The sequence below is a fragment of the Haliotis cracherodii genome, unplaced genomic scaffold (assembly GCF_022045235.1).
Source record: "Haliotis cracherodii isolate W230 unplaced genomic scaffold, xgHalCrac1.p SCAF_11, whole genome shotgun sequence".
Taxonomy (NCBI): domain Eukaryota; kingdom Metazoa; phylum Mollusca; class Gastropoda; order Lepetellida; family Haliotidae; genus Haliotis; species Haliotis cracherodii.
Genome location: NW_027266266.1, coordinates 26,838,623 through 26,858,425, shown reverse-complemented (window position 1 = coordinate 26,858,425; position 19,803 = coordinate 26,838,623). Strand labels below are relative to the sequence as shown.

At 40.2% G+C, this 19,803-nt stretch overlaps 1 protein-coding gene across 1 annotated transcript in view; it reads left to right on the top strand.

Moving 5' to 3' along the window:
• Nucleotides 1–19,803, top strand: part of LOC139456379 (BCAS3 microtubule associated cell migration factor-like) — a 57,293-nt gene that overhangs the window by 12,397 nt on the left and 25,093 nt on the right. Inside the window, exons 8-21 of the mRNA XM_071238041.1 lie at nucleotides 262–338; nucleotides 782–858; nucleotides 1,207–1,290; nucleotides 2,737–2,904; nucleotides 3,911–4,141; nucleotides 4,400–4,493; nucleotides 5,576–5,719; nucleotides 6,886–7,170; nucleotides 8,523–8,685; nucleotides 9,117–9,214; nucleotides 9,658–9,758; nucleotides 11,568–11,758; nucleotides 16,690–16,826; nucleotides 17,095–17,268. Of these exons, the coding sequence (XP_071094142.1) occupies nucleotides 262–338; nucleotides 782–858; nucleotides 1,207–1,290; nucleotides 2,737–2,904; nucleotides 3,911–4,141; nucleotides 4,400–4,493; nucleotides 5,576–5,719; nucleotides 6,886–7,170; nucleotides 8,523–8,685; nucleotides 9,117–9,214; nucleotides 9,658–9,758; nucleotides 11,568–11,758; nucleotides 16,690–16,826; nucleotides 17,095–17,268 (2,024 nt within the window). The remainder of the gene's footprint in view (nucleotides 1–261; nucleotides 339–781; nucleotides 859–1,206; nucleotides 1,291–2,736; nucleotides 2,905–3,910; nucleotides 4,142–4,399; nucleotides 4,494–5,575; nucleotides 5,720–6,885; nucleotides 7,171–8,522; nucleotides 8,686–9,116; nucleotides 9,215–9,657; nucleotides 9,759–11,567; nucleotides 11,759–16,689; nucleotides 16,827–17,094; nucleotides 17,269–19,803) is intronic.

Here is a 19,803-nt window from a genome sequence, read left to right as displayed (position 1 = left end):
TGCATGTCATCAATCTCAATTGCATGGATCGATGCTCATGATGTCATGTCAATCACTGGATTGTCTGGTCTAGAGTCGATTAATTTACAGACCACCGTCATACAGCTGGAATATTGCTGAGTGTGGCGTTAAACAACAGAAAAACAAACAAACATTGGAAATAGGTGACATTACCCCGTACACTTGAGTGAACATGGTGAAATTTCTCTGTGGGCTTGAGCTGTCATGTGTTTGTCATTATAATGTCAATCTATGTTCCAGGTTCCTTGTTGTTGTGTGTCAAGAGAAGCTGGCAGTGTATGAGACGTGTCAGTTCCGGGAGCTGTTCTGGGTGTCAGGTGAGTCTGTGTAGAACTGTTTATTACCTACAGGGTTAGAGGTAACTGAGTAGGGCAAATATCACTTCACACCAGTTTATTGTTTACGTCATCTGGACAGCATTGCTGACGTCTTTCATATCTTCGGGACCCACCACAAAATTTTGAAAAAAAAATTATGCTTCAGATTGCTGAGAAAAAAGAAATTGCCTGCCACAGAATTACATTGTTGCTAGGTGTTTTTCTTAAAAAAATATTCAAACTCGTTTTAAATTTTAAAAAAATCTGGTTTTGTAGCTGTAGCTGAAAAAATAACTGATCTCGACATAAAATCTCTCCCCCTACTGTCATGTAGTTTGTGTGGAGCAGACGGATGAGTCATCACGCGAGGATGTATTTGTCATGCGACTTTGTAGAAGGTTTCTTGCTATTTTATCAACAATATTGAATCTGTTTACATCCAGGGTGCTATCCTTGTCCAGGGCCCAATGTTAACCCTGTCGCTCTGGGCACAAGATGGCTGGCGTATGCTGACAGACGGGTAATGATCACTCACCAGATACTTGCAGGGAAAGATTTATAGGAATAAATATTAATATGAAAAAAAGTAATTTGTTCATTCTGACTTCATTGAACTTTCACAAATTGTTAAGCTGTAACTGTGGTAATGGAGATATCAATTCTCTTGTACTTAAATCTACTTTAGCTTTGATTTGCATGTGTGGTTGAGGTGTTCTGGGATATTCATTCAGGTATGGTAGTTTGAAAATGGAAGTGAAAACAATATGCAATGTGATAATTGTTGAAATAATTACAAGGCAGCAGGAACTAGTCAGAGATAGTTGTTAGGAAATTTTGATGCTGAATTTGTTTTTGTTCGTGTCTTCAGCTGGTGTCAATGCATCAGTCGTGTGGTGGAATGTCGGGAGATGGAGCCCAGTCTTACGCTGCCACAGTCATCAGTGCAGCCAAGGTAAGATGCAGTCTCCGAAACTACCTCCACTATGTAGCGGATAGAGAGATTTGCAAGTATATGTTACTAAGATATAAAAAATTGATTTTAGGCAATGACTTTCGAAAAGTCTGTTTGCCGTAAGAGGCGACTAGCAGGATTGGGTGGTCAGGCTCGCTGACTTGGTTGATACATGTCATCGTATTCCAACTGCGTAGATCGATCCTCATGATGTCAATCACTGGATTTTCTGGTCCAGCCTCAATTATTTACAGACCGTCATATAGCTGGAATATTGCTGAGTGCGGCGTTAAACAAAAAACAAACAAGAACAAACGAAAGACTGTTGCAATTGGACATCCTCACATTTACTTATAAAATATATGCTGCACTGCTTTCAGAATCTTTGTTAAGCTAAAAAAAGGTCTTGGTTCTCGGGCACTACGCGCATCATCATAAAGTCTTCCGGACGTTTCGTTTTTGTTTCCATTTTCAATAAAACATTAAAAAATCCTAATATTTAAAAACAGTGCAATCCAATAAAGTACACAGTTACTTCCCTTTACATGTGCACTGCTTCACTGTACATCTTGTGATATAGTCATGGCCGCAATTGGAGTTTGTATGCTCGTTCATGGAGGGAGGCCCTTTCCCAGGTTGATGGTACACAACTGTTTATTTGGTTACATACTGCTGTGAACAAGCAGAAAAAAACCAAATCATCTCCCGCCCACAATATATTTTCAAAAGTCATTGCCTGAGAACCAATTCTTTTATTTTTTTAAGCCTTAGGCCTTCCTGCCCAGCTCTGATATTTGTGATGAATGTTGTTAGTTGAAACATACTGTACATGTTCAGCTGAAGTGCTTCTTTCACACATTTACAAGTATCTTTATCTTACTTTTATATGACATGTTTGAAGAGCAGTTCTTATAAAAGTTAAACTACCCATGAAGATCCTGGTTAGAATAAGTCTTCAGAAAAACTATGTTTTGCCTGATAATTATCCTGACAATTTGATCTTTGTTATTTTCCCTATATTGCATGTCTAGCCACAATTGTTTAAAAAAATGAAGCAAGCAACGAAAAGGGATCTTCACAAAAAGTTTTCAAGGGGAAAGCTAAGTGCTGTTCTGTGCATGTCTATGTGGGGGTCTACTTATAGTATTTTTAACATACTCCTTGCTGAAGTTAAATGTTAAAAAGTCCAGGTGCTGATGTCAGTAAGAAGATATTCCTACTTCTGTAGTTAGAATTCAAGAATGTTATTGCAGAATTTGAAGTATTTTCATCTGAATGGAAAGCACACACATTAACCTGAGGTTCATAGTCAATAATTTAGAGGTATCAAATATATGACTAATTTAGGGGTATGAAATAGAAGGCAAGCTACGTCTAAATAAAATTTTCTACCAGAACTATCTTGAGTCACAATAATCTCTAAAACAAGTTTGTGTTCCCTCCCAGGGAGCGTTCAAGGGTCTGACGATGTTCGGGGAAGCCATGATGAGCAGTGTGACAGGCAACAAGAGCTCTCCGAGCACCAAGAAAGGGGAGACAAGTTCACAGGTTGACAACAACTACAGGCCGGGGATTGTGTCCGTCATCGACATGCAGACTGTGACCGGCAGCCATGTGAGTTGGCCACACCCGCACTACAGTTACATCACCACAGCACTCCCTAGATACAAGCTAGCTCCTGTACTACTGTCTGGAACTGCTGTCTTGTGTTTCCAGATAACTCAATTTACATTTTCGGACCAAATTTATTGTTTCATCAGTACATTGATTTCAAGTCAAATTGGTTTATATTTGGTATGGCAGAGGTCATGTTACAAGTGTTCATTCTTGACTTGTTAAAATGTTGACCCAGCACCCACTTGACTGACGTTCCAAGATTGTAGTGTCATCAATGAACAAATTCCTATCCCAGTAAATAAGTAATGAGCCCGTGGGATTTTTGGGTTAGAACCGGTAGCCAGGGACTTTTACTTGATGTGAGAGGTGTCTAAATAAGTCAGGACTTTTCATTACACCCCGATGGCCTGTATCTTTACTCATACTATTAGTACTTGTATTTCTGGTCCCACCTTGATTGTTTAGAAGCAACTTTCATATATAGCTTGAATATTGTTGTGTGCAGCGCTAGACAAGAAACAAGCGACTTCCATTCCAGATTAAACTTTGAATACTATTTTGGCAAAGTTCTCAATTCAAAATTTGAAAACTGACCGAGAGAACATGTAGAAATGTCAACAATATGGCCTAGCTATATAGATTTTATGGCATTACTCCCTACAGTCTGTGTAGAGTCTCTTCCGTTCAAATGTTTGTCTCACTGAAGTGAGAGATAGACAGTGATAATGACAGATTCAGTACGACAGCCTGTAACTGTCATTCGGAATACCCTGTGTTAACCTTTTTTACTTTTCTGATCTTGTAAGCAATGCTCTGATTAGTCAGATGAAAGGTTGTTCTGACATGACCAGTAATGGATGTCCTCACGATATGGCTGAAATATTGCCGATGTGCAGGGACCAGGTTCTGATTTAATGATGGAGTAAGTAGACAATGCCTTTGACAAATTTTGATGAATTTCCAGCCTGGAAATGATGCACACCTACACACTCTCTTGTTTCAGTTCCATGTCAATGATGATCAAGACTGTGATGGTCTGATTGCTCACTTCCATGCACATGCTAATGAGCCAGTTGCTGCTATGGGCTTTGATCAAAGCGGGACACTGCTTCTGACTGCATGTAAACTGGGACACAACTTTCACATCTTCCGCCTGATGGCCCACCCCTGTAGCTCCTCACTAGGGGCCGTTCATCATCTGTATACACTACACAGAGGAGATACCACGGCAAAGGTAGGTCTCTGAGAATTGGTACTATTCACATATTGCCTTGATGGCCCACCCCTGTAGCTCCTCACTAGGGGCCGTTCATCATCTGTATACACTACACAGAGGAGATACCACGGCAAAGGTATGTCTTTGAGTATTGGTACTATTCACATATTGCCTGTGATGGCCCACCCCTGTAGCTCCTCACTGATGTGGAAAGTATTCATGTTTTGATTGGACGTTTGATTGGAATGGGGTTTTTCCATCTGGTGTCTATTTCAGGTCATTGACATCACCTTCACACTTGACACTCGCTGGGTTGCCGTGACAACACACAGGGGAACAACGCATGTGTTCCCTATCACGCCATATGGAGGTAAGTGACCAGACCACTATGAGTCTGACCTGAGTATCTACCCTTATATCCTTAGCTAGACTAACCCATGCCTTGTTTCATCCTGGTTGTGTCCTTGTAATATTTTTTTTCCCCGGCATATAATGTCTGTCTCATCTGTTCGTATGCCCGTCTATCCATCCATAATCATTAGGTTTTTGGAGCGTAACTCGAAAACCGTTCAGTATTTTTCAATCCAAATTGACAGATATATCAAATAGATCCTGAATAGGTGCCTGTTGCTATTTGTGGATTTGGGGCATTTTTATTTTTATTGATTTCCATGGAAACAATTTGGACTTAGTCTTTAAAGGTAGAGGTGGGTGTCATTTTTGGAGCACAACATGAAAACTGTTAAAAACTTTTCATCCAAACCTGGTAAATGTTATTCACCAAGGGCAATGTGATGCTTTTTCCTATTTAGGAATTTTCAAAATTCAGAACTTTTTCATTCAAACTTGTACATGTATTAATCAAGTGGTGTCTTTCGCTATTTAGAAATTTAATTTTTTTTATAGTTTTTCCTGTTTCCATGGCAACAAATTTGTCTTTGACTCTGTTCATAGTGGTGTGTACCTGACATAGAAATACAAGGTTCGGAATCCCAATTCCATGGGATAGTTTGATAACTACTCATCAAGTTGGACTTAAAGTAACAGTCAGAAGATGTGTTCTTTCGATTCTGTGGGGGCCTGGGGTATATGTCATCTGCTGATGACTCTTGTTATCCGTTTCTATTAGTTTTGTCTGTTAATCCTTGTTTTATCCATTAATCCTTGTTTTATCCATAACGATCATTGTTTTTCACCATCCTTGTACTATTCTACCCTTTTCTTTTACCATTGTTTACTGATTAGCCTAATCAAAATTTTAGAAGTAAAAGTAAAATACTAGAACTTAATTGTACATCATGCTTCAAAGTGAGTCTCCTGTGTGACATTGAGGTAAACACAACAAGCAGCGACAAGACAGCAGCCATTTTCAAAAGAACATAACCATGGTTATCAAGTTTGAACTGAAATTCCTTTTGATTCCAAGTGACTTGGTGTATTGGCACGTTACAGGTGCTGTGAGCATGAGAACCCACTGCAGCCCTCGAGTGGTCAACAGGATGAGCCGCTTCCACAAGAGTGCTGGTCTGGATGAGATTGACCACGCCTCCCCCGGGCGACGCAGCCCCGTGTTGTCGGGCAGCCCTGGCTCGTCAGGTACATGGTGCAGTCAGTGGAAGAATGAGAATTAATTCACTCTTTGTCAGATATGTAACGCTGTATCTTTGACAATTTGATTCTCGGCTAGCTGCATTGCTTCATTTTGGTGATTGATTGAAATAGGGTTTTATGGGACCAGGGCTCGAAAAATTCACTTGTTCAAAACTTTATGAAATTTAACAGGGCAAGTGAAAATATTACAGGACGACTACAAATTATTATGTGGTTGCCTTGCAGGACAATTTTGGTTTAAAAAACTTTTCAAGCCCTGGGGACACCTGCGTTTTAAGGGTTTGAGTTGCAGAGTGAGCACAAATCCATACTGTAGTCCGTCAGTCATTCTGGCACTTCTGAGTATCTGAAATCAGATGCGCAGTCATTGGAAAATCTGTGTTTAATGTCAGTGTCATCATATTATTTATTTGTCTCTTCGATACCACTTGTCACAACTGTCCAGTTTTTCTTTCTTCTTGGGATGTGAGATGCCCCCTTTGGTTCGTCATCTGCAGATTTTGAACCCTCATCAGGGGAGATAATTCAGAATAAGGGGCGCCTTGGCTGCAAAAAAACACACGTCATTTTGAGTTCCACATTTCCCAGACTATGATCCTTTGTTCCTTAGAATAGGTCCCCAGCAATCCATGCTTGCCATAAGAGATGATAAAAAATTATAGAATGGTCAGGTAGAGCGTCTGCCTGGAGAGAGGAAGGTCCGGGGTTCAATCCCCGGCCGCGTCATACCAAAAGACGTTAAAAGATGGTACTTGTTGTTACCCTGTCTGTCACTTGGCATTAAGGGGCTAAAACAAGGACTGGTCGGCTCGGAGTCAGTATACTGTGTCTGAGTGGGGTATTCATGTTAAACTGCGGCATGGTATCTCAGTGAGCTAGCACTATAAATTGGCATCAGTACGGACTAGTACAAGCAGCCACACACACACACACGGGCATGCACGTCACTATATAAGTGCAGTAATCTTGGACGCGACGTTAAACCCCATTTCACCTCACCTCAGGCTTTGTGATCATTTTAATTGCGTCTCTTCATACAGCATGTCAGTGGTATAGGATGTTGCTCATAATATCACTAGATGGATCGTAGACTCGATTATTTACAAGCCACCTGAAATGCTCTTCTTCACATGACTTGATCTAATTTGCAGGGATTCCGGACCACTACCCAACCCTGATCCGCCACAACGCTCTGAACAACAACATGGGTAACCCCCGCCTGCCCCCCTACCCCCACCCCACCACCATCTACCCCCTGGCTCAGCTCAAACAACAGCTGAGTCTGCCAGGGATTGGCCCCGGGGTGGGGACGGGGGTAAGGCAGCAGAGCCCCACCCACGCCACCAGCAGTGACAGCATCTTCAGTGTGGCTGCTTTCTTTGCTGTGCCCAGGATTTCATCCATTGGGACACAGAATCTCACTGTGGAGAGGAGGGGTGAGCAGGATTATATTTGTCATTTGTGTCAGCTCACCTGACGTTATATAGCTGGAATATTACTGAGTGCGGCACAAATACACAAAAATGACCTATACTATTAACAGTCCCACAGTCTACCTATTTTGATCTACAACAAATATACTTTTTGAGAGTCAAAATATGGCATTAGTAATACATGTATCCATTCTCTGTCAACTAAAATTTGTTTCAAGGGGTCAGTAGCAGTAATCTGCTCGTGGTTGCTGTAAATAACAATCAGATGGACTGATCTGGTGATCAGTACACACACAATTTTGCTGAAATATTTGTAAACTACATTGAATGAAATTCAGAACACACTTGGGATAGCGGAACTGCAGTAATAACAACTGTCTGTTCCACATACATTAAGCAGCAGTTGTAACAAGTTCATAATGAGCCATTCAATATTGAGGCACATTTTTGTCTTGGGATCAGCAGTCAGTCAGAATTAATTTCAAGATTTACAGTGAGTGAGTTGGGTTTAACACCGCTTTTAACAGAATTTCAGTTATATCACGGCATGTCAGCTTAATGTGGGAGGATAGCCCGAAGTGATGCAAGTCTCAGACGTTTACCACTTCGGTGAAACCCACGAGCACGGGTATGATGCTGACAAACATAGAAACATAATCGGGGCAAACCAGGATTCCAACCCACAATCATAGGTTTCTGGCATGCCCAAGGGCCGCAACTCTGCTCAGCAAATCGCGGCATCTTAGACGTATGGGCCACCCGTGACCCGTCAAGATTTACGGTATTAACTTTTTTGATAATAATAGATCAAATGTTTATGTTCTGGCCATTTCAAACCTCTTGCAAATCCATCTCAGAAATACATACTTATACATACAAAATTCTGCTCTGAACAACTCAAGGCCAAATAATAAAACATTTAACAACAAATATATTTTCATTTTATTGTCACAGACCAAGATAATTGGTTTGCAAAAATGTGTAAATAATAAAATAATAATAATTTGATGTTCCAGTATTTTGAAGTAATATTGCAAGTAAGGGTGGCACATGGAGTCACAGGGCTTATTAAGGATGCTCTGCAGGCATTACAATCAAACATGCACTTGTCGGTGTACTTGGCCATGGCACACTTTATAACTTAACTCTCGTGACCTCCTACAGGTTTAACAATTTCTTTATGCGTTTGCCAGCAGTAGTTACTACTCTTTGGTTTTGTGTGCAATAAGTGACTTTCATAGTGACATTTATCTTACATGATACTTTGGGTCTGGAAGTCTTCCAGTGTTGCTCACTGACAACCTCTGTTTGAATGTACACATTTGATAGGCTACTCATCGTGTTGTATGTTTCAGAGGGTACAAAGAAGCCGGCTGAGTCACTGTTTATTATGGGCCAACATGGGAGCCTGATTGAGTACAGCCTGGAGCCCCGGGCTCGGCCTGGAGGGGAAAGAGTGGCAGACGACAGTCCTCTAGATTTGGGCGTGGCTGGGAGACTCCAGTGGTTGTTACAGAGGTGAATTGAAAACTTTGTTTCCTACGAGTGTGAAACTTGACTGTTAACAGGTTTGATGGATGTAAGGAAGATTGAGTCAGTAAGTAACCAGGGACTATGTGAGTGCCAGGATAGTCTTCAATGGGTTCAAATCCTAGATTCTCCAAATGTTGATCCTTGGCGAGTCAGCACCATATTTATGGCTTCACTAAAGTGGTGAATATCTACAGCCTTTGCCACTTCATGGACATTAATGATGCAGGTTCATTTCACATGTATGGGTATGTCTGTCACAGATAGCAACACATATTGAGTTAGGTATACTGCACTGGAATACAGATTTGCAACCCTTGCATCATCTCTCTGATCAGTATGCTTGGCATGTTGCTATGGAGGAATCTTGCATCAGTGTGTCAGTCTGAAAGGACTTCTGAAGTTGTGTTTGTTTTCAGAACAAAAACATCAACAGAAGTGAAGCCTCAGCAGCCCAGCAACCCCCTTGTGGTGGCCAGTGAAGCTGTGGTCAGCCAGCAGCCCACCCTCTTCCCAGGTCAGTCCCAGTCTTGTGTGTTCCATACACCCCATGTATAGCCCCACCCCTCCCACAGTCAGCAGCTCACCCTCTTCCCAGGTCAGTCCCAGTCTTGTGTGTTCCATACACCCCATGTATAGCCCCACCCCTCCCACAGTCAGCAGCCCACCCTCTTCCCTGGTCAGTCCGAGTCTTGTGTTTACATACACCCCATGTATAGCCCCACCCCTCCCACAGTCAGCAGCCCACCTCTTCCCTGGTCAGTCCCAGTCTTGTGTTTACATACACCCATATAGGGCCCCACCCACCACCCACGGTATGGTCTTTACAGGTCATTGACCCCATATAGAACCATCAATCACCTCCCCAGCAACTGTCCCGGATACACATTTATTCTTTTTAATGAAGTATGGTATAAATTGGGTAGCCCCATCTAGTAACTCACTCTGTCTATTTGTCAGACATGTCCGAGATGGATCCTGTATCTCGCCACGACTCCAGAGACAGTCTTTCCTCCGACCACAGCATAAAGGATGACCTTGACGAACAATGGCTCTCCCAGGTACTCGATTAGCATGATCACTGAAAGTGAAGTTGAAAGTTGAGGAAACAGAGTTGACAGAGCTTTGCTTATTGCCTTATTTAAACATGATTTGCTATTCAAAAACAAAGGGGTCATTATCCCCAAACTTGCTATCCATTGTCTAGATTTTTGCAGTCACTTTGTTTTGGATTTTTACCCAGCATTTTCTCAATGTTCATCTGTACTGAATATCTTTGTTGATTTTGCATTCAAACCATGTTATTCCAGAAGACACTGTATATCAGGGATACTTGGGAAATTAATATGTCACTTGACATATTATGTTCATGATTTACAGTAGCAGGCTGTATTAACCCACCCTTCCATGTGTAGTGTGTCCTACAGACCCCCCAGTATTTACTGTAGTAATAAAACAACTACCCTCATCCCGCCTCACAGCTCCCCATGGCAACCAATACTCATCCCCTTCACAGCTCTAGCAGCCAATACTCACCCTGTTACAGCTTTAGCAGCCAATACTCATCCCTTCACAGCTCTATCAGCCAATACTCACCCTGTTACAGCTTTAGCAGCCAATACTCACCCCTTCACAGATCTAGCAGCCAATACTCATCACCTTTTCAGCTCTATCGGCCAATACTCATCCCATCACAGCTCTAGCAGCCAATACTCACCCTGTTACAGCTTTAGCAGCCAATACTCACCCCTTCACAGATCTAGCAGCCATTACTCATCACCTTTTCAGCTCTAGCGGCCAATACTCATCCCATCACAGCTCTAGCAGCCAATACTCACCCTGTTACAGCTTTAGCAGCCAATACTCACCCCTTCACAGATCTAGCAGCCAATACTCATCACCTTTTCAGCTCTAGCGGCCAATACTCATCCATTCACAGCTCTAGCAGACAATACTCATCCCTTCACAGCTCTAGCTACCAATACTCATCCCTTTACAGATCTAGCAGCCAATACTCATCCATTCACAGCTCTAGCAGCCAATACTCATCCCTTCACGTCTCTAGCAGCCAATACTCATCCCTTCACAGATCTAGCAGCCAATACTCATCCCTTCACAGCTCTAGCAGGCAATACTCATCCCTTCACAACTCTAGCAGCCAATACTCATCTCTTCACAGCTCTAGCAGCCAATGCTCATCCCTTCACAGCTCTAGCTACCAATACTCATCCCTTTACAGCTCTAGCAGCCAATACTCATCCCTTCATGTCTCTAGCAGCCAATACTCATCCCTTCACAGCTCTAGCAGGCAATACTCATCCCTTCACAACTCTAGCAGCCAATACTCATCTCTTCACAGCTCTAGCAGCCAATGCTCATCCCTTCACAGCTCTAGCTACCAATACTCATCCCTTTACAGCTCTAGCAGCCAATACTCATCCCTTCATGTCTCTAGCAGCCAATACTCATCCCTTCACAGCTCTAGCAGCCAATACTCATCAGCCGATACTCATCCCTTCACAGATCTAGCAGCCAATACTCATCACGTCACAGCTCTAGCAGCCTATACTTACCCCTTCACAGATCTAGCAGCCAATACTCACCCCTTCACAGCCCTAGCAGCCAATACTCATCACGTCACAGCTCTAGCAGCCAATACTCATCCCTTCACAGCTCTAGCTACCAATACTCATCCCTTCACAGCTCTAGCAGCCAATACTCATCCCTTCACAGCTCTAGCAGCCAATACTCACCCCTTCACAGCTCTAGCAGCCAATACTCATCACCTTTTCAGCTCAAGGACTGGTGTTTAGAGTTAACCTTATACATAAGTTCAGAGACTGTATGTTATTCTGACCTCTGTGCTACAGGTTGAAATCATCACCCATGTCGGGCCTCACAGGAGGCTGTGGATGGGTCCTCAGTTCTCCTTCAAGACCTACCAGAACACGACCACGCTGTCCTCGACCTCCTCGGCCCTCCTGTCCCACAGCCCCGAGACACAGGCACATGTGTCTGGGATGGACATAGCCGCAGACGAGTGTGATTTGGAAAGTCTCAAGTAAGTGTTTGAACAAACCACTTGTGTCATCCCAGTGTTTGCTGCAGCCGAGCGTGTCACCTGTCAGGTTTTACTGCAGATGCTTAGGATCACTGTGTCGAGCTATAGAGTCATGCCCAAAATATTGTCTAAAATTAGGACGTTGTCTCAAACTGACTTTTGCACAAGTTTTTTTTTTTTTTTTTTTTAATCTTTTTTTTATTATTCCATTTCATGTATATTGTTACAAGTGTAGGTATTAACATGTATATATATGACAGTATTAACACAAGTTATAGTTTTCATAGGTGAGGACAGGCAGGTTGTGTAGGATATGTCGTCATCTCAAACTGTGAGGGAGATTATAAATATTTGTTTACAACTACAAGAAATAGATGATTACAATTAACAGGTAGTATGTTTCAACTGCTTCGTTAGATTATGAGATGTAAGTTTTGCCAATTCTGAGCATTTTGGTTAAATTGATTATTTTTTTTAGCGATAAAACTTTACAAACAAATTGTGTCTTTTAGTAGTGAAAGAAATTGCTCGAAAGATAAATCTTGTTGTTTTATGTTTGATATGTAGATGAATCTTTTTGCTAGTATAATAATATGATTTGCTACATGGTTTTGAGTGGAAATACCAAAAAAGATATTAAATTTCGAAAGGATAAAATTTGTTTGCAGGTTGTTATTTAGGAAGTTTTCAACTTTACGCCAGAATGGTTGAACAGATTGGCAATCGAAATATACATGAGACATATCTTCAGAAGCAGTTTTGCAGAAAGTACAAATATCTTCATCGACAAGTTTCATCTTGAATAACTCTTTCTTAGTGTAAATTATTCTGTTTGTAAATCGATATTGAAAATCTAAACGTTTACAATCGCGTGTGCATTTTCTATAACATAGAAGTATATCTTTCCAATCCAAACCTTGAGGTAAAACCGTATTCCAGTGTTCTAATGATTTTGGTACAGTATCATTCCTAATTAGTTCATCATAAAAGTCCTTGATTTTTTAACGTTATTAAAAAAATGTTTACATATATTGTTCAGCTGAACTACATTAACATCAAGTGGTGTCTCTGATTCGAAATCTCCAACTCTTTGGAATATTGTTCAGTAATTTTTGAAAGTCTAGAAAAGTTCCCTGGATCTTATATTCTGTTTGAAATTTTCAAAACTAAGAAAACCGTTGTTGTCGCAAAGGTCTCTAACACTCTGAACACCTTGATTAAACCAGTTTTTTATAATATAAGATGATTTAAATAAATGATTCAGCCAGAGTGGTTGATTCAGAATGTGGTCTAAATCATATTCATACAAACTCATTTTTTGGTAAAATATCTTCCAAGCAGACAATACATCTCTCCAAGGGTTGTCATGTTTAGATAAACATTCTACAGCATTAGAACCATATTTGAAAAGATGTTTTAGAGGAAAGATTGTTGTAGAATCTTCATGCTTTTTTATATACTTTTGTAATGAAGATAGTTTGAGAGCATTAATAAAACATAATATCTATCATCCTTAGACCTCCATCTTCATTATTTTTTTACTAATAGTTGATCTCTTAATTTTGTCGTTTTAGTTATTGCAAAGGAATCTAAAAATTAATGTGTTTAGGTCGGTAATAAAAGCTTTAGGTGGATTGGGTAGAGCAGAGAAGATGTGTACCAGAGTTGATATAGCAAGAGTTTTGATAACCGTAATTTTTCCAATAAGAGTTAAGGTTCTACTACGCCAATTAGCTAGTAGTCTATAAATATGTTCTAGTCTTTTTCTAGTATTGATTACCCAAAGGTCGTTCAATGATGCATTTAAAGTTATCCCTAAAATTTCAAAATCTCCCATATGCCAATCAAGTTTAAAGTCTTGTGCTAAAACTAGATTACTTTCAGACAATGATCCTATCCAAATTGCTTTTGTTTTTTCTACATTTATTTTAAGTCCTGACATTTGATAGAATTTGTTGAGGGTATCCATTGAAGTATTAAGGCTTTTTTCAGATCCATGTAGAAATAATTGAGCATCGTCCGGATACTGACCTAGTTTACTTTCCTTATCGTTAAGTGTTATACCTTTTATATCTGTATTTGTTCTTATCATAATACCTAGAATTTCTACAGCGATAATAAATAGATAGGGTGAAATTGGATCTCCTTGTCTACATTCCCTTTCAAGCCTAAAAAATGATGATAGATGTCCATTTTGAATAACAGATGCAGTGGTATTAGAAGTCAAAATACATACCCATTTAATGATATTTGGTCCAAAACCAAATTTTGTCATTACTTGTATTATAAAAGGTTTAGAAATTGCACAAGTTGAGAAAGCCTTGATTTGGCAATACAGTCTTGAGAAGCCCTAATTTTGAATTAGCCTTTGAAAGACGTTATAATTTAATATGATGTCTTGAAGAGCCTTGAATTCGACAATAGAGGGAAATTGAAGGAATTATGTGAATTTGTGCACTCATAAACATCCAGAAAGTTTGATGTTTGGTATGGGTTAATGAATCTTATTTCCAATCTTAAAATTATCCAAAGGATTAGAAGGTGGCATTGTACTGAAGATTACAAAGTTGGCATTATATTGAAGATTAGAGTTGGCACACTGAGGATAAAGTTGGCATTATTCTGAGGATTAAAATATTGGCACTACAATGAGGATTACAAAGTTGGCATTATACTGAGGATTACAAAGTTGGCATATAATCAGTTTAAGAATCTCTTATATAGTACATGCATATATGCAATGCGTACAAGGTTCATATGATACATATACTTATCTAGAAATAGTTGACATGATAATTATGGTGTGATATGTGTGCCTGTGGATGAAGAGAGGTAAAACGTGCTTTAACATCACATCCAAGATTATTGCACTTCTATAGCGTGCGCTTGGAATACTCTTGACTAATGCATATTTTATGGTGATATCATGATACCATGTTTGAACATGAATACCTCACTCACATAGTATACTGACTCCGAGCCGACCAGTCCTGGTTTTACCCCCTTAATGCCGAGTGCCAGATAGGTAACAACAAGTACCATATTTTAACGTCTTATGGTATGATGCGGCCGAGGATCAAACCCCGGGCCTTCCACTTTCTGGGCGGATGCTCTACCACCAGACTGCAGAGGTGGGGCTGTGAATGAGACCAGTACTGCATCAGATCCAAAATAACCTCTGAATTAAACATATTTTTTACACCTTATTATATTACTCCACCGGGTTGGAATAGGTCTTCGGCAATCCATGCTTGGCATAAAGGGCGAATGTGATTGTCGTAAGAGACGACTAACAGGATCGGGTGGTCAGGCTCGCTGACTTGGTTGATGCATGTCATTGTATCCCAATTGCGTAGATCGATGCACTGGATTGTCTGGTCCAGACTCGATTATTTACAGACAGCCGCCATATTGCTGGAATTTTGCTAAGTGTGGTGTTAAAACAAACAAACAAACATATGGAATCGTATGACCAGTCCCACAGTGTTGCTATTTTGATCTTGAAAACATCATGTGGACATATAATAGTGAACCTCAGCAAACATATGGCATATTGTACAGAGCTAATACCAAAGGGTTTAAAACATAGCCTATTTCGTGAAACATGCTTACACTCATTTCTCATTCATACCAGAATCAAGAAATAGAATGGTTATTATATATTTGTCATTCCCAATGTTTACAATTGATGGGCCTAGTTGTCCATGTGTACTTACATAGATAATAGCTGAGATACTACTGAACACATTGTTAACTTATTATTCCAGGTGGTAAAACCTCCAAAATATATATTATTAAAAGGATTGAGTGGCAATGCATCCATATATAACTTTTGGAGGGGGGTGGCGTGGAAGTCTTTCCTTACTAGTTTATATACTGCAACATTGAAAGCAATAACATTCAATACAAATAGATATAGACATTTTAAAGTAATGTAATGTACCTGGTGTAACTGTGGACGTGTTGGTGCAGAGAGTGTGTGCAGACTGAGTGCATGCAGTGAGACAAAGGGTCACCTGGAGGGTTAGCTTGGCCAATCAGTTGAGCATGGCATGGCTTGATATGTTATTAGCTTGGTACATGAAGGACACATGAACTACATTTGAACTATCCTAACCACTAATTATACATTAAAGTTCAACACAGAACCTGAAATGGAATAAAATAGCATTCACTGAAAAAATATATAGTAAGTATGTACAAAGGTTACATCTGCTACACAAAGCTTGCATTTTACTGAGGGTTTCAAAAATATGGCATTATACTGAGGGTTACAAGATGGCATTCTCCTGAGGATTACAAGATGGCATTATACTGAGGTTACAAGGTGGCATTATACTGAGGATTACAAGATGGCATTCTCCTGATGATTACAAGATGGCATTATTCCGATGGTTAGAAGGTGGCATTATACTGAGGGTTAGAAGGTGGCATTATACTGAGGATTACAAGTTGGCATTCTCCTGAGGATTACAAGATGGCATTATACTGAGGGTTACAAGGTGGCATTATACTGAGGGTTACAAGATGGCATTATACTGAGGGTTACAAGATGACATACTGAGGGTTACAAGGTGGCATTATACTGAGGATTACAAGATGCCATTATACTGAGGGTTACAAGGTGGCATTATACTGAGGTTACAAGGTGGCATTATACTGAGGGTTACAAGATGACATTATCCTTAGGGTTACAAGGTGGCATTATTCCGATGGTTCGAAGGTGGCATTATACTGAGGGTTACAAGTTGGCACTATCCTGAGGATTACAAGATGGTTTTTTACCCTGAGGGTTACAAGGTGGCATTATCCTGAGGTTACAAAGGTGGCATTATACTGAGGGTTATAAGGTGGCATTGTACTGAGGATTACAAGATGGCATTTACAAATATGACATTATAACAAGGGTTGACTGTGATTTTGATTTCCAGAATCCATCAAGCCCGGTCCAGTCCAGTGGCCATTTCCACGACACGGCCGGCCTACAGGCGATCTTCCACCACAGACTACAGCCCATCGCCAGGCCGCACCCACACCCACACTGCTGGTGCCCTGCTTATAGAAGCTGGTTAGTCTCACTTCCTTATCTACAGCAATGAGTGTAGTTCCAATTGGGAAGGGGTGCGGGTGGGGGTTAGTTAATCAAGACTTGATTCCACTTGATTTTTACTTGGTTAAGTTTCTGATTGCTTCATTACAGTATAAAAATAATAAATATTACAGATGAGAAAAAAACACTTTGCATAGCAGTATGGTGAATATCCTGTTGTACTTAACTAACACTTTTGCTTCAAATGTTTCAAAAGTTCATATAAACCATTGACTTGATGATGCAGGAAGTTTTGACCAGTCGCCGAATCTGAGTGATGTTCTGTGTGGGTGGGCCGAGTCCAACCTGGTCCGGCAACCGCGGAGCAGCGAGGAGGAGGAGGATCGTCTCCGTGAGACTCTGGCTGACGCCATGGTGGAATCTCCTGTCAAAGACTGTGGACCCACTAGCATGAGAGAGGGTGAGTTACCATGGTTTAAACAGTTCCAAATTTTCAGTTAACACTGATGCCTTTTGAGTTTAGAGTTATGTCCCTCTCGGCAATATTCTAGTCCTATCTACGTGAAGGACATCGAGAAATGGCTTCAAGCATGGTATCCATGGCAGGAATATCCATCTGGTATTTGGTATGATGAGCAAGCAGCACAATGAGAATCTGATTTTTCTGCTCCTATGGACATAGAGTTCTTTAAAGCCATGACAACAAGAGCTGAATTATCCTCTTTTATCCAGTGTATGGTGTATCCATTCTATCATGACAAACACTCTGGACCCATTCGTAGGCATGCATGGCCCAGTTTTCTAGGTGACATAATTCGCTGAATAGAGTTGTCTCCCTTAGTAGGCATGCCAGAAACCTATGATCATGCATCTTCCCGAGGCAAGGGCGTTCACTGGCTCTAAAAGTTTCCGATCGAACGTAGTGCCACCAGTGGCTATTACGAGTTATGTGCCTTCTATGTCCCACCTATTGACCAATCAGATCTGGCGGCACCCAGAAAAGACCATATTATCGATAATCAAGATTGAAATTGTATCAAAATGGGTCTTACTTCGCGGAGTGCATTAATCATGTGAGCACCTTGATTAAAAACTTGAAATGATTTGGAAAATTTTGCTGATGCTAAGTTGATGGTACACATGCTTTGCAATTCCTGCTATCTACCAAAATCTACACATTAGTTTACAAAGCAGGTGTAGATTTTGTTACGAGATTTTGATTGGACTATGCATAGACTCGTTAGTCCAGCCAAAATATAACTCCATTACTCCTGCCTTGTTCAGCATGGGTGAAAATTGGACTGTTACAGTGAGTTATCCCCCTTGCCTCGGGAAGATGGTGATCATGGGTTTGAATCCAAGATTCCCCCTGGTTTATCAGCACATGCTCATTCCTTTGGGTTCCTCCAATTAAATGTCTAATATCTGCATCCCCTCGGGCATTCCTCCGACATGCTGACACACCAGGATATGAAAGACTGCAACAAAAAACTGTCATATGTCTACATAACACAAAGAATCAGCAACAGAAAACGATGAGAACTAACTAAAAACTAAGAACCAGCATCATAAAACTGAAAGCATGCTGCCCAAATCATGGAAAGGGCATCATACTACACTAATATAACAATACACATCTAGAATATTCTATATTAGCGCTGTAATATGTAAATGTACTCGTTGTTTGCTGATCTTCATGAGTAGCAGGCAACTTCCCTCTTGTTCTGCGCATGCCTAGTTTTGAATGTTGCGGTCTGTGTGATTTAGTGCCACAGTTTCCATGGTTTCGACAGCGTGCTCTCAGATTAATGATGCTGTTTCTTAGTTTTGGGTCACATTCTCATTGTAATCTGTTGCCGATTCCTATTGGTAGGCCTGTTTTTGATAGGAAAAAAAAGATTAAGTAAGACTTCTTTTTTGTTGACATTTGTGACATGTTGTATACAGATTTGTAGGCCATGTAAATTTTTTTTTTTAAATGAAATGTTTTAGAACAATATACCCTGTATAGGAATAACTTAAGCAGTTCTTGTGGACTCAAAGATGACTTACGGTACATATGACATCATTAGTCCATCTAATTCCAAAGTGTAATTAATCTCTCTTTGAATAATTTGTAAAGTTTCATTTGCAACAGAGCATCTGAAAATGACTTATGATCCTGCATACAATGGGATTTGAACTCAAGTTCGTTCCACTTACACTGAGCATTTTGTTGTGGCTCGAGACAGACAGAGTTACCTCCCTTATACCTCTTCCTAGTAAAATCTCAGCTTATTTCTTATAGTGTCTTTGTTTTAATTGTAACTTGAGACAGAGACACACCATGGTTTGTGTTTAGGATCAGATGGTATTATGGTATATCCATCAATATGTCGATGATAATTTGATAAATGTGTTTTGCAAGAATGCAACTGTCAGGAATTATATGTTTGAAAAAATTACAAACATCCGAAAACATTTAATATTTCATACATGATTTCCACTACTTATTATATATGACTGTGTCCCAGAGTCACGTATCGGTCAGTTGTTTAATATTTTATTAAAACACATATTTAAGCTGACAAGAAATGAAATTATCACATGTCTAATTTTTAATTGGAGTTGAAGCGAATGCTTTCAGGCACCCACACTTCTATGTCGTGGTTGTTGAAAAGTTGGGATTGTGTTGTTGAGATACGGTTGATCTGTGTGATTGTCTGTCACCATACCTTGACGACCTGGTAAACTGGTCAAGCACTGGTTTATCTGGTCCAGACTTTATCCCTGACAGGTCTCAGTTATATACTGGTCAGTAGTTGTAATATTGTACACTGGGGCACTCACTCACCCATTCACAAGTCTGCACACACTGTAACAATGTACCAGCATGACATGGATTGATTATTATGATATTTACTATTTCGCCTTTTTGGATTATTTTTCTTTTTATGGTTTTTCATTTGATAGGATTTTTTGTGTGTATTCTAGTGATTAATTGGACAATTTTCAT